The sequence below is a fragment of the Aegilops tauschii genome, chromosome 7 (assembly GCF_002575655.3).
Source record: "Aegilops tauschii subsp. strangulata cultivar AL8/78 chromosome 7, Aet v6.0, whole genome shotgun sequence".
Lineage (NCBI taxonomy): Eukaryota > Viridiplantae > Streptophyta > Magnoliopsida > Poales > Poaceae > Aegilops > Aegilops tauschii.
The window spans coordinates 22009900-22027629 of NC_053041.3; the positions used below are offsets into that span (position 1 = coordinate 22009900).

At 48.7% G+C, this 17730-nt stretch overlaps 1 protein-coding gene, 1 non-coding gene and 1 pseudogene across 2 annotated transcripts; 1 reads left to right on the forward strand and 2 right to left on the reverse strand.

Annotated features, from left to right (window-relative positions):
• Positions 1-484: 484 nt before the first annotated feature.
• Positions 485-623, reverse strand: LOC120970107 (small nucleolar RNA Z247). The gene has a single exon (XR_005764853.1). It is a non-coding gene; the product is annotated as a small nucleolar RNA Z247 (small nucleolar RNA).
• A 9489-nt stretch (positions 624-10112) lies between these two features.
• On the forward strand, positions 10113-12866 carry LOC109772104 (disease resistance protein RPM1-like; annotated as a pseudogene).
• Positions 12867-13973: 1107 nt separating this feature from the next.
• Positions 13974-15898, reverse strand: LOC109772103 (uncharacterized). Its single transcript, XM_020330803.3, has 3 exons — positions 15567-15898; positions 14659-15220; positions 13974-14395 (listed from the first exon to the last, which is right to left on the reverse strand). The coding sequence occupies exons 1-3, from the start codon at positions 15896-15898 to the stop codon at positions 14111-14113; spliced, it is 1179 nt and encodes a 392-aa protein (XP_020186392.3). The 3' UTR covers positions 13974-14110.
• Positions 15899-17730: the final 1832 nt, after the last annotated feature.

Genomic DNA, 17730 nt, shown 5'->3' on the forward strand with positions numbered 1-17730 from the left:
ACTTGGTCTTGCCCACGATACTTTTCGCGCATGGTCACCTTCTCCAACTCCCCTGTGATGTGATCTGTCGCGCCGCTGTCCACGTACCAGTTCGTGTCGACGCCGTAGGAGCCGTCGGCTGCCCCCGCAACCTTCTCATCTTGGGAAGATTCTTCATCTTCCTCGTAGCGGTACCAGCAGTCCCGCGCGGTGTGGCCTGGCTTGCCACAGATTTGGCAGCGCGGCACGTCAGGAGCAGCTCGTGGGCGGCCTCCGCGGCGACCCTTGTTGCTGTTGTTGTAGGGCCGACCGCCGCCGCCGTTGCCGCTGCGTGGAGGAGGGTTGCCATCGCCGCCTGATGGCTTGCCCTTGGTGCGCTGCGGCCCACGGTAGCGAGATGAGCTGCCACCGCCGCGTCCACCGCCACCGCGGCCGCGAGCAGCCGCGTTAGCAGAGGATTTGAAACCTCCACCGGACCCCGCCGAGCTGTAAAGGGCGAGACGCTGATCGAAGTTACTCATCTGGGTGTAGACATCGTCGATGCTGATGGGCTCGGTGCAGGCGTCGTTGGCGGAGACGAGAGGTTGGTACTCCATGTCGAGGCCGGAGGTGATGTAGGAGATCAGCTCATCATCATCGATGGGCTTGCCGGCAGCTGCGAGCTCATCCGCCAGGGACCTCATGTGGGCGAAGTAGGGGGCTACCGACTGCGTCTCCTTCTGCGCCGTGGAGAGCGCGACTCTGATGTTGTTGACGCGCGCCCTGGACTGCGACGAGAACATGTGGGCAAGGGCTGCCCGGAGCTCGTGCGGCGTGGCTATAGATGTGACCTGCACGAGGACTTCCTTGGTGAGGTTATTGAGCAAGTATCCAAGTACGTGCTGCCCTTCTCTGAACCAGATCGGATAGAGAGGGTTGGGTGTTTTCTCCTCCTTCCCGTCTTTGTCCTTCGTGATGATGAACTGGGCGGGCTCCGGCATCGTCCCGTCGACGTAGCCGAAGTAACCAGCACCTCTCAGCTGCGGCGTCACCTGGGCACGCCACAGAACATAGTTGGTGCAGGTAAGCTTCTCGGCGACCTGCCCCATGGAGGCGATCTGAGCGGAGCTTGAGGAGGACGACATGGCTGGTGGTAGGTTTTGCTAGATGTAGTGGATAGAGGAGGCTCTGATTACCATGTAAACGAGCGGAGAACGTCGTACCTCGTTAGAGGCGACGGTTGCGTGTTATATAGGCAGGGGCATCTCCCTGATAAGCACACAAAGTTGTTGGGATTACATCTTGAGAAACAAGGAAGATCTAGAGAGATAGAGAGATAAGAAGTTACAACAAGATGGACTCTATCTATCTAGCCAGGCCAGGTTCGGCCGGTGCGCCTCTATGGGCCTATTTCACTATGTTTAACAGAGGCGTACCCCCGACCTCTTCATCATAGAGATGCATGCAGCCATCTTATTAAAAAGTCTCAAAGTATCACAAAGTCATAAAGGTATTATAGCTCGCAAGCGGAGCAAAACAAAGAAAAAGAGGTACATGCTCAAAATCACAACCGGGAAGGCAAAATAAAGGATAAGCTCCCTAGACTCCTATCCTATTATGCGACCGCCATCCGAACCGATTGAATATAGCACGTGCTACCATCTCCCACTAGGTGCACCCAGTAACCAAAGGCTCCCTGGAGTCCATAGGAGTGAGTAAGGACCACGTACGGATCCATGTGGTAGCTCTGAAGATAACCTGCAAGAAAGTTAAGTTATGTTGTCTGTTATCAAATCATTCCTACAATTCCATATAGCCCACAGAAGCGCACAGATTCCAATCCGAATACAAGATGCAGTAGAATGTTCAACCCCAGCTAACCACGTTCCAAACAACGATTCAATGTCAACTAGAGGATTAATGTTGAAGGCTATACGAATGGTTCTCCAAAGCAATTTGGCGAGTGGGCATTCAAGGAATAGGTGTTGTATTGTTTCATCATGATCACAAAAACAACAACATGAACTACCTACCCATCGCCTCTTGATTAAGTTGTTCTTGGTGAGTATTACTTGCTTGCGGACATACCACATAAAACTTTTAATACGCAAGGGCACCTTAATCTTTCAAATATGTAACGATCTTGAGATTGGGCCAGAACTAAACAAATCCATATAAGAAGTTTTCACCGTAAACACCCCATTCTTAGCTAGCGTCCATTGCGTCAAATCCGGCTGGTCAGAAAGTTGAACATCTATCAATCTCCGAACCAAGTGCAACCAGGCAGTCCATCGCTGACCAACTAACGCACGTCTGAACTGAATATTCAAGGGGGTCGTTTGGAACACTGTACCTACGTAATCCTTCTTGCGTTGCACAATGTTATATAAGGGTGGGATATTGTACGGCCAGGGGTGACTCTCCTAACCACGTGTCCTCCCAAAATCTTGTTGACATCCCGTTGCCAATTAAGAATTTGACCCTACGAAAGAACAAATCCTTCGTTCTCATAAGCCCTTTCCAGAATGGCGTGTCAGTTGGTCTCATGGTAACCTGGGCTAGCGTTTTGGACTGCAAATATATATTGCGCAAAATCTGTGCCCACATGTCCTCCGGCTTAGTCTCCAACCTGTAGAGCCATTTGCTCATAAGGCATTTATTCTTGATTTCTAAGTTCTCAATACCAAGACCTCCTTGGTCTTTTGGCCGGCAAAGGATGTCCTATCGTGCCGGTCGGTATTTCCTTTTGTCCTCATCTGACTGCCAGAAGAAACGAGACCTAAAGAAATCAAGTCACTTTCGTACCCCTTTCGGAATTTCGAAGAAAGATAGTAGAAACATCGGCATACTGGTCAGTACCGAATTAATCAGCACTAGCCGACCTCCATAAGACATAAGCTTGCCCTTCTAGCAGCTCAGCTTTTTCTCAATTCAATCTTCGATACACTTCCATTCTTTATTAGACAACTTACGGTGGTGAATTGGTATGCCCAAATAACTAAATGGTAAAGACCCTAATTCGCACCCGAAAAGTTGTCTAAGTGTCTTGCTTGTCTTTGGCCTTCCCAAAACAAAACAACTCACTCTTGTGAAAGTTTATCTTTAAACCAGACAATCATGACTGCCGTAAAATCTGAAACTGACTACAACATATCATACCCCAGTCACACATCCGGGCTTACAAGTCAATGATTACATAATTTTCCTATATAGATTTTGAAACATTCTCATGCATTCTTATAGAATAAGATGCTCCAGCTAGCAAATACTAGTAGGCATACATAAAAAGAATGCACAGCCATCACAGACACGGAGAGAACATGTTGTGGATCACCACATAGGGTCCATCACTCTGCCATGCCGCATGAAAATAATGGTGTTTGGATTGGAGGCGGGCTTGCCCAGCTCAAATGCAGCCCAATGTTCAAACTCATGGGAATAGCAGTGCACGCAGTTGCTCCTACATACCCACCTCTGGGTTCATGAAAGATAACGGTTGGCTTCTCTTGTCAGTGCTGATGAAGATCGCCCAGTTCCCCGACTCCTTCATGAAAGATAACAGCATGCTCTATACACGTTGCGACCATGTCGTAGTATTTCTGTTTGTATGCTAAGTTCATGTATCAGGTCAACTGACACCTTCACGTGGGATGGTGCGTGCTTTTGGTGGATCGCCAGAGTTTTCGCTAAATATTTTGCTAGACTTAACAAAAGAAAAAGCGAAAAGGACGCAATAATTACGCGTCGCAAAAACCTCTTTTTCTCTCTGTTGAGGTCATTCATTCTCTGGGCTTTCTTCCACCTTGCACGTGCGTTGATTTTATCAGAGAAATTAGGCAGAGAGAGAGAGAGAGAGAGAGAGAGGATTACACTGTAGAACTAATAATTGGTACCAAAGCCATTGATTTTTTTTGGATCATGTGGAGTGTGACGGTGGTGATCAGAGGCATTTGGCGGCGGTGATGGGAGATACATCTCTGAAGAAGAGCGACGGCAAGAGCAGCGATGGCGATGGTGGAAAGTACGCGCCCCCGACAGCCAGGAAGGTGCCATGGTGCTTGCAGCTTCGTCAAGAGTCACCAACGTGTCGGTCAAGTATCCGATGTTGACGGACTCAAATTACTCCCTGTGGGTAGTCAAGATGAGAGTGCTGATACAGGCGCCCCGCGTTTGGTCGGTGATCGATGACTCCAGCGAGTACGATCAACGGTGGATGAGGGGGAGTATAATGTTGCAGGTTGCACACTGCAGTACCGCGTAGGAGGCATAATCAAGTGAAGAAGGCGCGCACGTGGCATCTGAAGAGGCAGTTCGACTGCCTTGGCGTGGTAGACTGCAGTATCGTATTCCAGTATGCTAGATTTGATGGTAACGTAATACCATTGTTTAATTATGAAATGAAGTAGTCTACTCTATGCGTTTCAAATGAATTTGCGTTGAAGTGTTTTTACGAGATTAAGTTTTAGGGGATCTGTTAGATGAAGAAAATGTTAATCTCTTAAATAATTTGGGATTTTATTTTGAAACGGCAGCTCCCACTGACTTTAAAACAAATAAGAAAGTTCAGTATCAGTACATATGTACATACAAAGGAGTAATAATTTCGGATTGAGTTTTAAGATATCTGCTGGATGAAAAAAAATCTTTTTTTTACCTTTTGGAGAGAAGTTTTGGACTAGATCTTCTAGTTCTCGAAATGCTCTCATCAACTAAGTCACCTAATCCATTTTTTTTCTGAAGACCATTGAAATTGTCGACCCAGTTTGGTGAGTGGTTCTCGACGAGGATATCAAAGCTTTGTAAATCAAAGTAGGGGCTTTTTTTTTGCATTGGAGTTGTTCGAACCTTTGAAAAAGAAAAGGAACACACACTAAATATGTATTAGTATTTTTTCAAAATAAATATGTATTAGTGTTTTGCGTGCCAAGTAAGTTAAAACTTATTCATGACACAATTTATGTTTCCTATATTTCAGAAATTTAACCAGACGAGGTACCAGGGTCGCTGATCCAACCTGAGAAGAGGACCGCCGTGGCAAGCGCAAGGTCTCCACATTAGGACAAGGGATCAATCACCGCCAAAGCTACCACAACACCATGAGCACCCACCACCCCCTCCTCTGGCTACCTGTTGAATATATTGTGCATGTATATTGTGTTGTAGGTCCACCTTCTAGTTTTCCTGTATAGTTGACGTTATGGCTCCGTCTTGTACATCTTATATACGTGTCTAGTGCACCCGATCAATGCATTGTGTGTTGCACGGCCTAAACCTAGTCTTCCACAGGGTATCAGTTTCCCCCACGATCTTACCCTAGCCTAGCCGTCGCCGCGCCTCCTCTCGCGCCGCCGCCACCCGCCGCTGCTGCCGCTCCCTCCAGCCGCGCGTTGCCGCCGCCACCCTTCCTCTTCCGCTTTCGCCACCCCTCTCCTACCTGCAACCCTAGCAGCCGCACGCCCCGACCCGCCCCTCCTTCCCAGCCGCCGCTCTTCCCCTAGCTGCCGCCGCTTTTCCGCGTCCCTCTCCACCCAACAGCCGCCACCATGAGCTCCCCGGGCTCCTCCACCGCCACCAATCCCTTTGCCGGTCCGGATGTCACCCTCGTTCGCGATCTCAACATTCACGAGCGCGTCCCGGTGGTTCTTGATCAATCCACCGCCTCCTACTCCGCTTGGAAGCGGTATTTCTCCTTGGTGTTTCGCGAGTACTTGCTCCATTGCCACGTCGATGGCACCGTGGAATCCAGCCTCATGGTGAACGACGAGAAGTGGATGATCCTCGACGCCACCATCATCCGCTGGTTCTACCTCACCATCTCCAAGGACCTCTTCCACACGGTGGTGGACGACGACGATGATGCTTACGCCGTCTGGACCAAGCTCAACGGCTTCTTCACCGACAACAAGCTGCAAGGCAAGGTCCTCCTCCACGGTGAATTTTATGGGTGCCAGCAGCTTGACTCGCCCATCGACGATTTTTGCATGCGCCTCAAAGAGCTCGCCGATGAGCTCCATGATCTCGGCGAGACGATCGACGAGGAGCTCCTCATCAGCACCCTCACCACTGGTCTCAACGAGGAATTTGGAAACGCCGCCTCCAACCTTACTCTCATCTCGGAGCCAACCTTTGCCAAAGTGGTGGCGTACCTCAAGCTGGAGGAGAGGCGGATGAAGATGTCCCGGACCCGGGGGACCCACATCATCCTCACCGTCGGCACTCATGGAGGCTCGGCGTCGCCTCAGCCGCGCCCCATGCCGGCCCGCCCGCCCCCTCCGGCCTTCCCACCGGTGCCGGCCCCATTCCTGCCGTAGCAGCCGGCCGCTAACAGGGGTCGCCACGGTGGGCGCAAGCAGCAGTAGGCCAACAGGGCTCAGGGAGGGAGCCGCCCGTCCTCAGCAGCAATTTCAGTCGGCCTCGTGGTACGCCGACCAGAATCCGTGGATCGGTATTGTGCATGCCTTTTCCATCCTGGTTCCTCGTGCTCCTGCTCCAGGCATCCTCGGCACGCGGCCTCCCTCGCATAAGGCGTTTTACGCTGCGCCACAGCCCTACGTGGCGTCCCACGGACCTCTCTCCTACGGACAGCCGCCGCAGCCAGGAGGGCTGCCGCTGCTGCCCCTGACAGCCCCGCCACAGTCGTCGGTTACCGCGCTTCCCCCCCCCCCCCCCCCAACGCCTTGGGATTTGGCATTGCTGGCGGCCCTGCACTCCGCTCCCACTCTATCCATCTACACCGGCGGCTGCGACTGGTACATGGACACCGGCGCTACTGCGCATATGGCCGCTTATCCCGGTAACCTCCACACCTCCTATATCGTCCAAATTTCCACTCGCATCACCGTCGACATGCATCTTTTCCGTCTACATCTACTTCACTGTCATTATCTAACATCTTAGTCTCTCCTGATCTTATTCAAAATCTTGTTTCCTTCGTTCTTTTATATATGAAAATCCTGTTACCGTTGAGTTTGACGAGTGTGGTTTTTCTGTTAAGGATGCTCGTACCCGGATGGTCCTCCGCCTATGTGACAGCCCCGACGAGCTCTACCGGTCCACTCCATCGCCTCCACCACCTCCGCCGCTCCTGTTGCCCTCGCCACCGGTGTGGACCTTTGGCATGCTCGCTTGGGTCAGCCCCGACGATCACTCTTGTCATGCTTGTCGCCTCATCAAACATGCTCGTCTTCCTTTTAGGGCTTCTTCTCATGTTGCATCATACCCGTTTGAGTTAATTCATAGTGATGTATGGACCTCTCCAGTTGCAAATAATACGGGCTATCTACTACCTTGTCATTCTCGATTATTTTTGCACTATGTGTGGACCTTCCCGTTGCGGCGTAAGTACAATGTTATCTCTACTCGCCGCATTCTACTCCTATGTTTTCACGCAGTTTGGCCGTCCCATCCTCGCGTTACAAACGGATAACGGGAAGGAGTTCGACAACTTAGCTGTTCGCACTCTCCTCACCACACATGGCACGACTTTTCGTCTCACTTGCCCGTACACTTCGCAACAGAACGATCGCGTTGAGCGCGTTCTTCGCACTCTTAAAGACTGTATTCGTGCGCTTCTCTTTCATGCCAATGTGCCTCCGCGCTTTTGGCCTAAAGCTCTCGCCACTACATCACTCCTCATTAACCTTCGCCCCTGTTGTACTCGCGTGAACTTTGCACCCCCATCATCTTCTCTTCGGTGCACCACCCTCTTATGATGAGATTCGCATTTTCGGTTGTCTCTGCTACCCTAGCATCGCTGCTACTGCGCCTCATAAGCTTGCACCTCGCTCCGTTGCATGCATCTTCCTCGGCTACCCACCTAACACCAAATGATACCACTGCTACGATCCCGTCTCCCATCGTGTATTCACCTCACGGCACGTTTACTTTGATGAGAAGGTGTTTCCGTTTCAGCAGGTACCCTCCTTCGTCTCGTCGCCGCCGGCCACCGGCGGCCCTCCGGCGACCCCGTCTGGTGGACAGCCCCGCTCGGTCCTCGGACTGCCCCCGGGCTTTGGTGCTCCTCGCGCCGTGGGACGAGCTGCGCCTCCTGCCTCAGGCCACACCCCTCGACGCCCTCGGAGTCCCCCGCACCCTCCTCGTTCTCTGTTATGGAAGTGGCGACGCCCAAATCTGAACCTGGAGGACCGTACTTGTCGCGAGTGTCCTGGGTGCCTTGTGGTGGTATGTGTGAGCTGCCGAGCGAAAGCTCCCCGCTTTGGTGACGACGACAGTGATGCCCATGGGGGTGGCTCTCCTTTGAGGACGTCGTTGTGGTTTTTTTTCTCTGTGCCACAGTTACGGGTGAAGTTCTTTGTCTGTCTCAGACTTTGCAATGGCGACGCTTTTGCTGTAGCCGTTGTAGCTTGCCTTGTTGATATCCATGCCTTTTTTTATGTTTGTGTGTTTCCTTTTAGTGTTGTTTGTGGTAGGACCAACTTGTGATGTCTCTCTAAATCTGCATGGAATTAAGCTCTGAACGACCAGATACAGCATCACATTTGACACCTGAGGAAGGGAAGCCCGACGGACTTCATCAAGTTGTCCGTATCAACCATGTTTGTAGTGATCGCCCACCCGGAACAATGATCCAAATTCAGCATCTTGAGTTCCTCATTTTGTATCGCTTTACCTGTTGACAGCTCTCCATGAGGTCAGATTGACCATATCAACCATGCCGGCCAAGCACCAACTATCATGGCAAGGATCCCCAGTTGTTTATTTAGCAATATTTTTTGTGGTGGACAGGTGACTGGTGCGAAGATATGTTATACTATCATAGGACGGCAACATTTGATAATGAAGATTCTTCCCGCTGCCTTGCTTAATCCACACACTAATAGCGACACCTTGTTTTTTCAAAGCTTAGATTGGCAAGCTCGAGGTTTAGTAGAGCTACTAGGTTGATAGATTAGAGAAGCAAGAGCAATGTTAAGTTGTCGTGAGCACATGGGGACTGCAACAACTTCAGTTGGTTCATATTGGCTTCAACAAGGCTAGCATTCCCCAGTCACCAGGTCATCACAATGTTTGGTTAGATCCTGAACTGCACAAGGAGGTCGCTGCAGATGCAAATCTGGCTGGGTCATCATCAGTTTCAAACCAGGTGTGTTGCTCTTAATTTGGTTTTCTTTCTAGTTCTCTTGTCAATATCCTAGGCTGCACCATTAGAACTGTCACCCTAGCCAGGCAGATGCAAAATAAGCAAAAAAAAAATTGCCATTAAAAGTGAGGTACGTGGTAGTTTCTTTGATTTTAGTGGGTAAAAGGAGTGAGGTCCTCAAGTTGAAGATCAAATCCATCTGCTTGTCATCAACAACAAAAGCTACTAGAACTCTCTCAGTCAGTTAGATGGCTTCATGATAGTTCAGGATCTCTACGACTAAGCTTCAATGATAATAGTGCAAGCCAGGCCATAAGGTCTGTTATTTTGCTGAGAAGTGCACAATCAGGCTACCAAGATAGATCGGGTCTAACTTAGGTTGTACTCAGGACGATCTCCTTCAGTTCAAATACAAACTATGCTGTTTTTCTTGCAGCATAAATAACAGCTCTAGTTATTTTTGTCTTCATACATCTGAGATATTATTAGATAGACATTCAGGAAAATAGTGAACTAAGTTACTTCGAATGATCACATTAGCCAACTATCGAAAATAGAGTATTATATTTGGTGAGCTTGCTGGTATATCAAAGTGGTTCCCTCCTTGTTTTACTTGGTTAAATTTTCAAACACCATGGAATTTTAAGTGGCATATCCCTATAGGGAAGTGGAGCATGTATGGATGGTTTATTTAGTCATGTGTCACTTGTTCTTGTCAATAAAAATAAGTTTGCTACAGTTGACAATAGCACAACCCTATATGCTAGTTTGTTTAATTTTGTGGGTTAGAGTTATATATGACTATAGGTTAACAATATGAAGTAAGTGTTTAGCATGATTATTTTGAGGTATTCTTCTTATTAGACTTTTCAAGTGTGTACATTGTGGTTGGAAGTTTTGAAGTATCTACGCAACGTTTTTGCTCTTAGCAGAAGGCATTGATAGTTTCATTAATTAATTGATCACTTTATTTTACAGTGGCAATTATATTAGTATTGGGGAGACTATACAACTAGAACCTGACAAAGACATCTGCACTTCCTAGGAGGAAGTAATGGCGGAGATTGTTATTCTTCTAGCCATTAAAAAAATAGGAATTGCCTTGGCCCGTGGAGCAGCAGACCAGGCTAGCGCACCATTTGTAAAGTACGGGACACAACTACTAGAGTTACATGGAAGTATGGGACGTGTCACTAGGGAGCTTCATGTAATGCATGGTGCTCTCTGTCAAATGGATATTCAAAGCCACAATAATATAGCATATGAGGGCTGGTTGGAAGAGGTACGTAAAGTAGCACACTTGATGGAGGACATGGTGGATGAGTACTTGTATTTAGTTGGTCTGGAAAATGATATAGGGTGTTGCTTTTACCTGAAGAAAGGATTCGGAAAACCAAGATCTCTGCTTTCTTTGAACCAGATAGCCTCCATGGTGAAGCAAATAGAGAGAGACCTTACACATCTATCAGAGACAAAAAACCGTTGGGTTACCATAATAAACAATGGGGATACTAACAACTCGAACTACCCTGTTAGGAGGGCACAAGATCAAACAATCATGGCACGCTCACTTGATGATGAAGACCTTGTGGGGGTGGATGAAAACCGAGAGAAACTTTAACAGTGGTTGGCAGGTGATGATTTGGGACGCTCCGTGATAGCACTGCTTGGAATGGGAGGGCTTGGTAAAACAACTTTAGCTGCAAATGTATACAAGAAGGAGAGAGAGAAATTTCAGTGCCATGCATGGGTATCTATCTCTCAAATTTATTCTAGAGAAAATGTCTTGAGGAATATAAGCAAGGAACTTTTCAAAGATAATGTCAGTGTTCTATCTAAAACTGCAGCTATGGACATCACATGCCTTGAAGAGACGCTAAAGAGTTTCCTGGAGAAACACAAGTATTTGATCATATTGGATGATATTTGGACTCCAGAGGCATTTGATGACTTGTCTAGAGTACTTATACATAATAATAAAGGAAGTAGACTCATAATCACAACAAGGGAATGCGATGTTGCTTCACTTGCCACTCAGGGGCACATCTTAAAGCTTAAAGCTTTGCTAGAAGACAAGGCATGGGATCTGTTTTGTAGGAAAGCCTTTCCAAGTGATACAAATCATGCATGTCCTATGGAGTTGAAGCCTTTGTCCAGGGAACTAGCTAACAAGTGCAAAGGTTTGCCTCTTGTTATTGTGTTAGTTGGTAGCCTCTTGCGTGTCCGTGACACAACTATGGAAGAATGGAGAAGAGTGCATGACCAGTTGAGTTGGGAGGTAAATAATAATTCGAGGCTGGATCACATACGGAATGTGTTTCATCTAAGCTTTATCTACCTGCCAACACACTTGAAAAGTTGTTTCCTGTACTGCAGCCTATTTCCAGAAGACTATGTTTTCAAAAGGAAACAACTTGTACGGCTATGGACGGCGGAGGGGTTCATTGAGGAGAGGGGTGAAAGCACATTAGAAGAAGTTGCAGAAGGCAATCTAAAGGAGTTGGTCAACAGAAACATGCTACAACTTGTGGAGAGGAACTCTTTTGGTAGGATGAAAGGATTCAGAATGCATGACATCTTGCGTGAATTGGCAGTTGACTTGTGTCAAAAGACCTGTTTTGGTGTTATATACAAGGATAGGTGTGGTGGTCCTTTTGACACTGTTGGACGTCGATTGGTACTGCACAAACTAAACAAGGATATTCAACGGTCATTTTCTAGTGTAAATCGACATCGAACTGTCATTGTACTGGAACATAGCATGCCATCATTCAATCTTCTACCTCTTCTATGTAAGGAAGCTAGATATATGGCAGTCCTAGAATTAAGTGGTCTACCCATCAAGAAGATTCCAGATGCTATTGGTGATCTTTTTAATCTGTGTCATTTGGGTCTGCGTGATACAAAAGTGAAGACGCTCCCCAAGTCTGTTGTGAAGCTTTCAAATTTGTTGACACTGGACCTTCATGGGTCTGACATACAAGAGTTACCTAGTGGGATTGGGAAACTCAAGAAGCTTAGGCACCTATTTGCTGAGAGACCAATTGATCCATCTTGGAGGGAATTTAAGTGTCGCAGTGGTATGTGTATCCCCAATGGTCTTGGAAATCTAACAAACCTTCAGACGCTACAAGCATTGGAAATAGATGATAAGTCGCTTAGAGATTTAGGAGATCTGACACAACTTAGAAGCTTGAGGTTATGGAATGTGAAGGGAATCTATTGTGCACGCATCGCTGAGTCTTTAGTTCAGATGCGGTATTTGTCCTTATTAGATGTGAGTGCAAGTGATGAGAATGAGGTTCTCTTGTTGAATGTCTACCTGCCGAACCTGCAAAGGATATTTTTGAGAGGAAGACTAGCGGAAGGGGCATTGGATGAGTCTCCTCTCTTCCAGTCCACTGATGGGCAGAACTTGTATACGTTGTCTCTATATTGGTCACAGCTGAGAGAAGACCCCCTGCCATCTCTCTCTCGGTTGTCAAATTTGACGGAAATATATTTTACTAGAGCATACCATGGAAAGTATCTTGCATTTCTCACGGGGTGGTTTCCCAATCTGAAGGTTCTTCTGTTGAGAGACCTGCCTAATCTGAATCAGCTAGAGATACAACAAGGTTCCATGGCGAACCTGGAATGCTTAGTATTAATCAACCTTAGCAGCATGACTGAGGTCCCACCTGGCATTGCGTTTCTCATGCCCCTCCAACGTCTAGCCTTCTACGAAATCACCAGTGATTTCTTGACATTGCTGCACCAATGTTCGGCAATTCAAGGGACACAGTGGCAGCATTTTATCCGAGATTGACCTGCTACACTGCTGGGAAGCACGCAGGTACGTAAGCTATAGGCCCGGACTCAGCGGCCAACTACTAGTACCCTTACTTGTCTCTAATTTTACTACTTTAACATGTTCATGTGATGCGGTGTTGGTTATGTAGGCCACCGCCTGGCCGGCTGGAAGGGAGATGCTTCACAATTTGAACGCATGCAGATTCGATTCGTCAATACATCTCAAGATGCATATCCAGTGCTATCATACATTCGTGCTGCAGCTGATCTGCTACATACGTTCTGGGGTTTCATCTGCTTTATCAAGATGTACTACTGCACCTGCCGTTTGTTGCTGGTTCCACCTCCACTACGGAGCTCTTCCCTTATGCTAGCTGCTACTACTGCTGTGCCTATGCTTGTCAAGTATAACAATATTGCCTATTAACTGTTTCTCGTTGTGGCCTTTAAATAAGACGACACTTGTTGTGAGACGGAGATTGAGTCGTGTTCTCATTTCCAGACTATGTTTCTTTTTGCATTACCTTCCTATTCGCCTATTATAGCTGCAGCTGTTTAATACTAGAAGACTTGGTATGTGATTCATAATTATCAGATATTATTATTTCTTTTTCAGATGATTGGCTTGTGCTTCATAATGCTCAGTATTCACTCACATTGTCATATGGTTACTGTCTTTGGTCGTTTCTTTGTAACTTTGTTGCTACTTTTTTTAGAACGAAGGCTCACGGAGAGCCTGGATTTGAACTAGCAAAGCCATTAACCAGCTAGGAGTTACAACAAAAGACCCAAATTACAACGGCTAGACTGATACAATGGGGGATAGCTGGAAAGCAGATACCAACTACAACCTCCACAAGTAACTAATGAAAAAAAAAGAGATTACAGCTTGCTAGAGGCAAAGCACCCTACAGTCCAAGTGAGGGTTCGGCTCCTCTGCAGTTACGTTCATACTGTATGGCGCCGGCCAACCGGCCAGGAAGCCAAATCAGTCGCTTCCCACGCCGTTTTCTAATTGGACTCCCATCCTGCATACTGCCTTTCTCTCTCTGTCTCACAATTCCCTTGCCGAGGCTGCTACAACGCACGCGTCTCTCCCCTCGCATTCATAGAAGCCGCCCACCTCCTTCGCAGCACTGGCGAAATCATTAATTAACACAAATGTATTATATATATATAGATATATACACAAACTATCCCCCTTGTTACTCTCCAGGATGAAGAATTCTTCAGCAAGTCCAACGAATCGATGTAAGTAGCTCACCATCTTGGCCGGATCACAGAATTTGCATTGAGGGCCTCAACAACAGCCTCACAGTCTGTCTCAGACATCGGCGGACCAATATATACTTCTTCCAATGTTTGCATGCCTAAAAGCATCGCCTGCCCTCGAGCCTCTTCAGCATCACTAGAATCAGGAAGGGTCCAGCCCGCATTAAACAAAACCTCGCCGTCCACATTTCTTGCAACGACTCCAGCTGCTGCCAAACCCGTATTATAAATTTTCTGGGCGTAGCCCATCCAAGCATACAACAGTCGATAAAGCTATTAATTCACAACACATTCTTGGGAAACTATCTTGCAGCCGATCATGCATTTTTCCACGAAATAAAGTTACAGTTGATCCCAGGTTCACGAAAATATATTACGACTGGACCAAGATTACAAGCAGATGGGTCTAGCTAAGCTAGTTGAGATTCCAGGAACAGGTTGATACAAGTTTCTGTGACTTTATTGGCCACGTTTGGCAACGACATGTACTGCCTACAGTATTCCTCCAGCTCCGGGCAGTTGTGACGTCGTGCTACCTTCACCGTGGCTAGCGCGCTCAGCACCGTCACGACATTCTCGGCCAGCAAGTTTATGCACAGCCGCTTCATCCTCTCTAGTCGGAACCGGCACGCCGCCGCAAGCATTTCTCCAGCCATCATTGTAGAATCTCCGTCCGCAGGGACTAGGTCGTCGACATGAGGCAACTCGTCGGTGTAGATGAAGTGGAGCATGGCCTTGAAAGCCATGGCTCTTATTCCGTCGATCCTTACATGGTCAGTGCCGCTAGCCGATTCCACTGCCTCATGTAGCACCGGCGACCGCGTGGCTATCACAAGCCCGTGCGCACGGATCTCACTGTCCTCGACCAGGAACTTCACGTCCGAGCCTTCCTCCATCACCAACAACTGCTCAAGATGCCATGCGAAATTCGACGGTGGCACAACAATGATTGTGCCTACGCCCATGGTGCTACTAGTGCAGGACTCTGTGTGTACCTTGACTTGGCACTGTATCGTGAATGAGCCGTCATGTCCAACGTAATGTGAGTTGGCAGATTTTGCGCTGATGAAATTCCCCCACCCCCAGCCATCGCAGTTCCTGCCAACATAGACGTGTGTAAAACTATGGGGAGGAAACGGCGCCAACTCACCGGTGGGGTCAACGGGCTTTAAAGTCACCGTTGCTTCTACCTTGATATCATCGCCATCAATTGAGGGTCTGATGAAGACACCAATCATGTCCGCGGTGTCCTTTTTATGTCCCGAAGGGTACACCTCTATGGCCCACTGATAACCCCCCACTTAAAAACTACCCGATCGTATGTATTGGCCGACACCATGCGTCTTTCTCATAGCACTCAAGTATTGGATGGTGAACTCGTGTGTGCCGCTCACCATAACCGACGAGGTATACTTGGACGCGCTTCTTGTCATCCTACTGGTACCACCGCGGGTGGAAGAAGAAGGATAGAGATCTGTCACGAGAAACTACACTCTTGGCTATTTTCTTGGTGATCTCATTTATAAAAGAGGGGCATGTCTTTTCAAGTTCCTTGTACTCCTCAGTGGCCTCCACGGTGTCATACACGTCTGGGTCAGATGCCAAGAACTCGATGCAGGATGCCTCAAGCTGCTGGCAGCTACGTCGGTCGTGGGCCAGCATCAGCGTTGTCATGACATTGCCGATGTCGATGCTCTCGGAGAGTAGCTTCTCGCACATAAGCCTCAGCCTCTCGAGGTCGTAGAGATCTGCAGCCACGAGCAGCTCGTGCGCCATGGCCACCGGGCATCTTTGTGTGTTGGGTGTAGGCTCCTCATCGGTGTAGATGAGTAGAGCATGGCACTGAAAGCTGAGGCGGTCACGCCGCTGATCTTGAGACGCCGCGCGCTCCGCTCCTTCATGTCCCCACGCAGGAACTGGGCGCGGAACACCGGCGATCGCGTGGCCAGCACCAACTTGTGCGCCTGGACCTCGGTCTTGGTGCCGTCGTCATCGAGGATGAAGGTCACGTCCGGCTCTGGCGACCGCTCTCCCTGAGAAGGTTGTGGAAGTCCCGACAGATGCTCGGCGCCGGCGACATGATGACGAGGCAGTTTTTGGTGGCGGTGGAGTCCTGCTGCTGCGGCCGCTACTGGAGGACGTCTACGGTGCAATGTATGGTGAGGCAGTCGTCGATGATGTAGCGTGACTCGTGGTCCCGGAACGCGTCCGGGACAGTGAGCTCCCAGGCGACGGCGCTCATGGACCGAGCACCGAAGGTCTTGGCCTGGTCACTCCGCCACACGGCAGCCGGGAACTGGCCGGTCCCGTTGGGTTCGTCGATCCGGAGGCTGGCCATGGCGACCACGTCCTTGGACGTGTCGTTCTTGGAGAGCTCCAGCGAGATTGAAGCGAGGCAGCATTGCCCGGCCGCCGGAGTGGGGGCTTGGAAGCGGCAGACGATGGCCCAGAGGAAGCCGCCGGCGCCGAAGCTGCCAGACCGGACGGAGCCGCCGAGGGCCTCCCGTGCGGCGCTGTAGCCGACTATGTCGAACCTGTGCGTGCCCTGGGCGAACGCCGACCTGTGCGCGGACCATGTTTTGGGCGTTGTCCCGGCCATGATCGATCGATCACACAAGGAGCCAGATCGATCCCCTTTATTATTATTATTTTTTGCACGATCGAGAACTTCCATGGTCAGCTCCGGACGATCAACCAATATCGAGTGCGTACGTGTCGTGATCATCGAGGGCACTGCACCGACTTCGTGTCCGCATATAACTTGATCAGATTTGCTATTTCTAGATACCTCGATACATAACTGAGGCCGATTCAATTTTTTGTCTTAGTTGTAAATGCACCCTCTCGACAAACAACTGGGGTCTGATTCTTTTGTCCCATTGGCAACTCCACGCCCAACATGCAACTGCGAGCTCATCTTTTTTTCTATCCTAATTGCAGGTCCTCACCCTCAACACGCAACATTTTTTGGTGGGGCAACCATTTTTATCCATAGTTGCAGGTTCATCAAGAAAGCAAAGGAACGTCATCACATTGTACGTGTGCAGAATTTGGAGGTGCCGTACGTTCGGTACTTGATCGGTCGGAGCTAGAAGAAGTTCGACTACATCAACCGCATTGTCAAACGCTTTCGCTTTCGGTCTACGAGGGTACGTAGACACACTCTCCCCCTCTCGTTGCTATGCATCTCTTAGATAGATCTTGCGTGAGCGTAGGAATTTTTTTGAAATTGCATGCTACGTTCCCCAACACAGGCCTCTACCACGGCCTCCTCCCATCAACTATGGGCATGCTGCCCTCACGTGTCCTATTAGACCACACTCGAAGCACGCCCGACTATATGTATTTGTCCCGGTTATTGGATAATTCCCGCTCTCTGCAGTAAGGAGAGCTCAACGTCTATGAACCACACCCTCTGGGATAACCCCTCCAGCCTCTCCAGTCTCAACCGAGTTTCCTCACTTATAATAGCAGAGATGGCTTGTTCTAGACTAGGCAACTTTCCAGTACCATAGAGTGTTGCTCTCCTATTTTCGAACTTAGAATGAAGACTATTTAAGAAATCCCTAACGCGCCTTCTTTCAGTCCACTTGCTGTATTTTTCAACA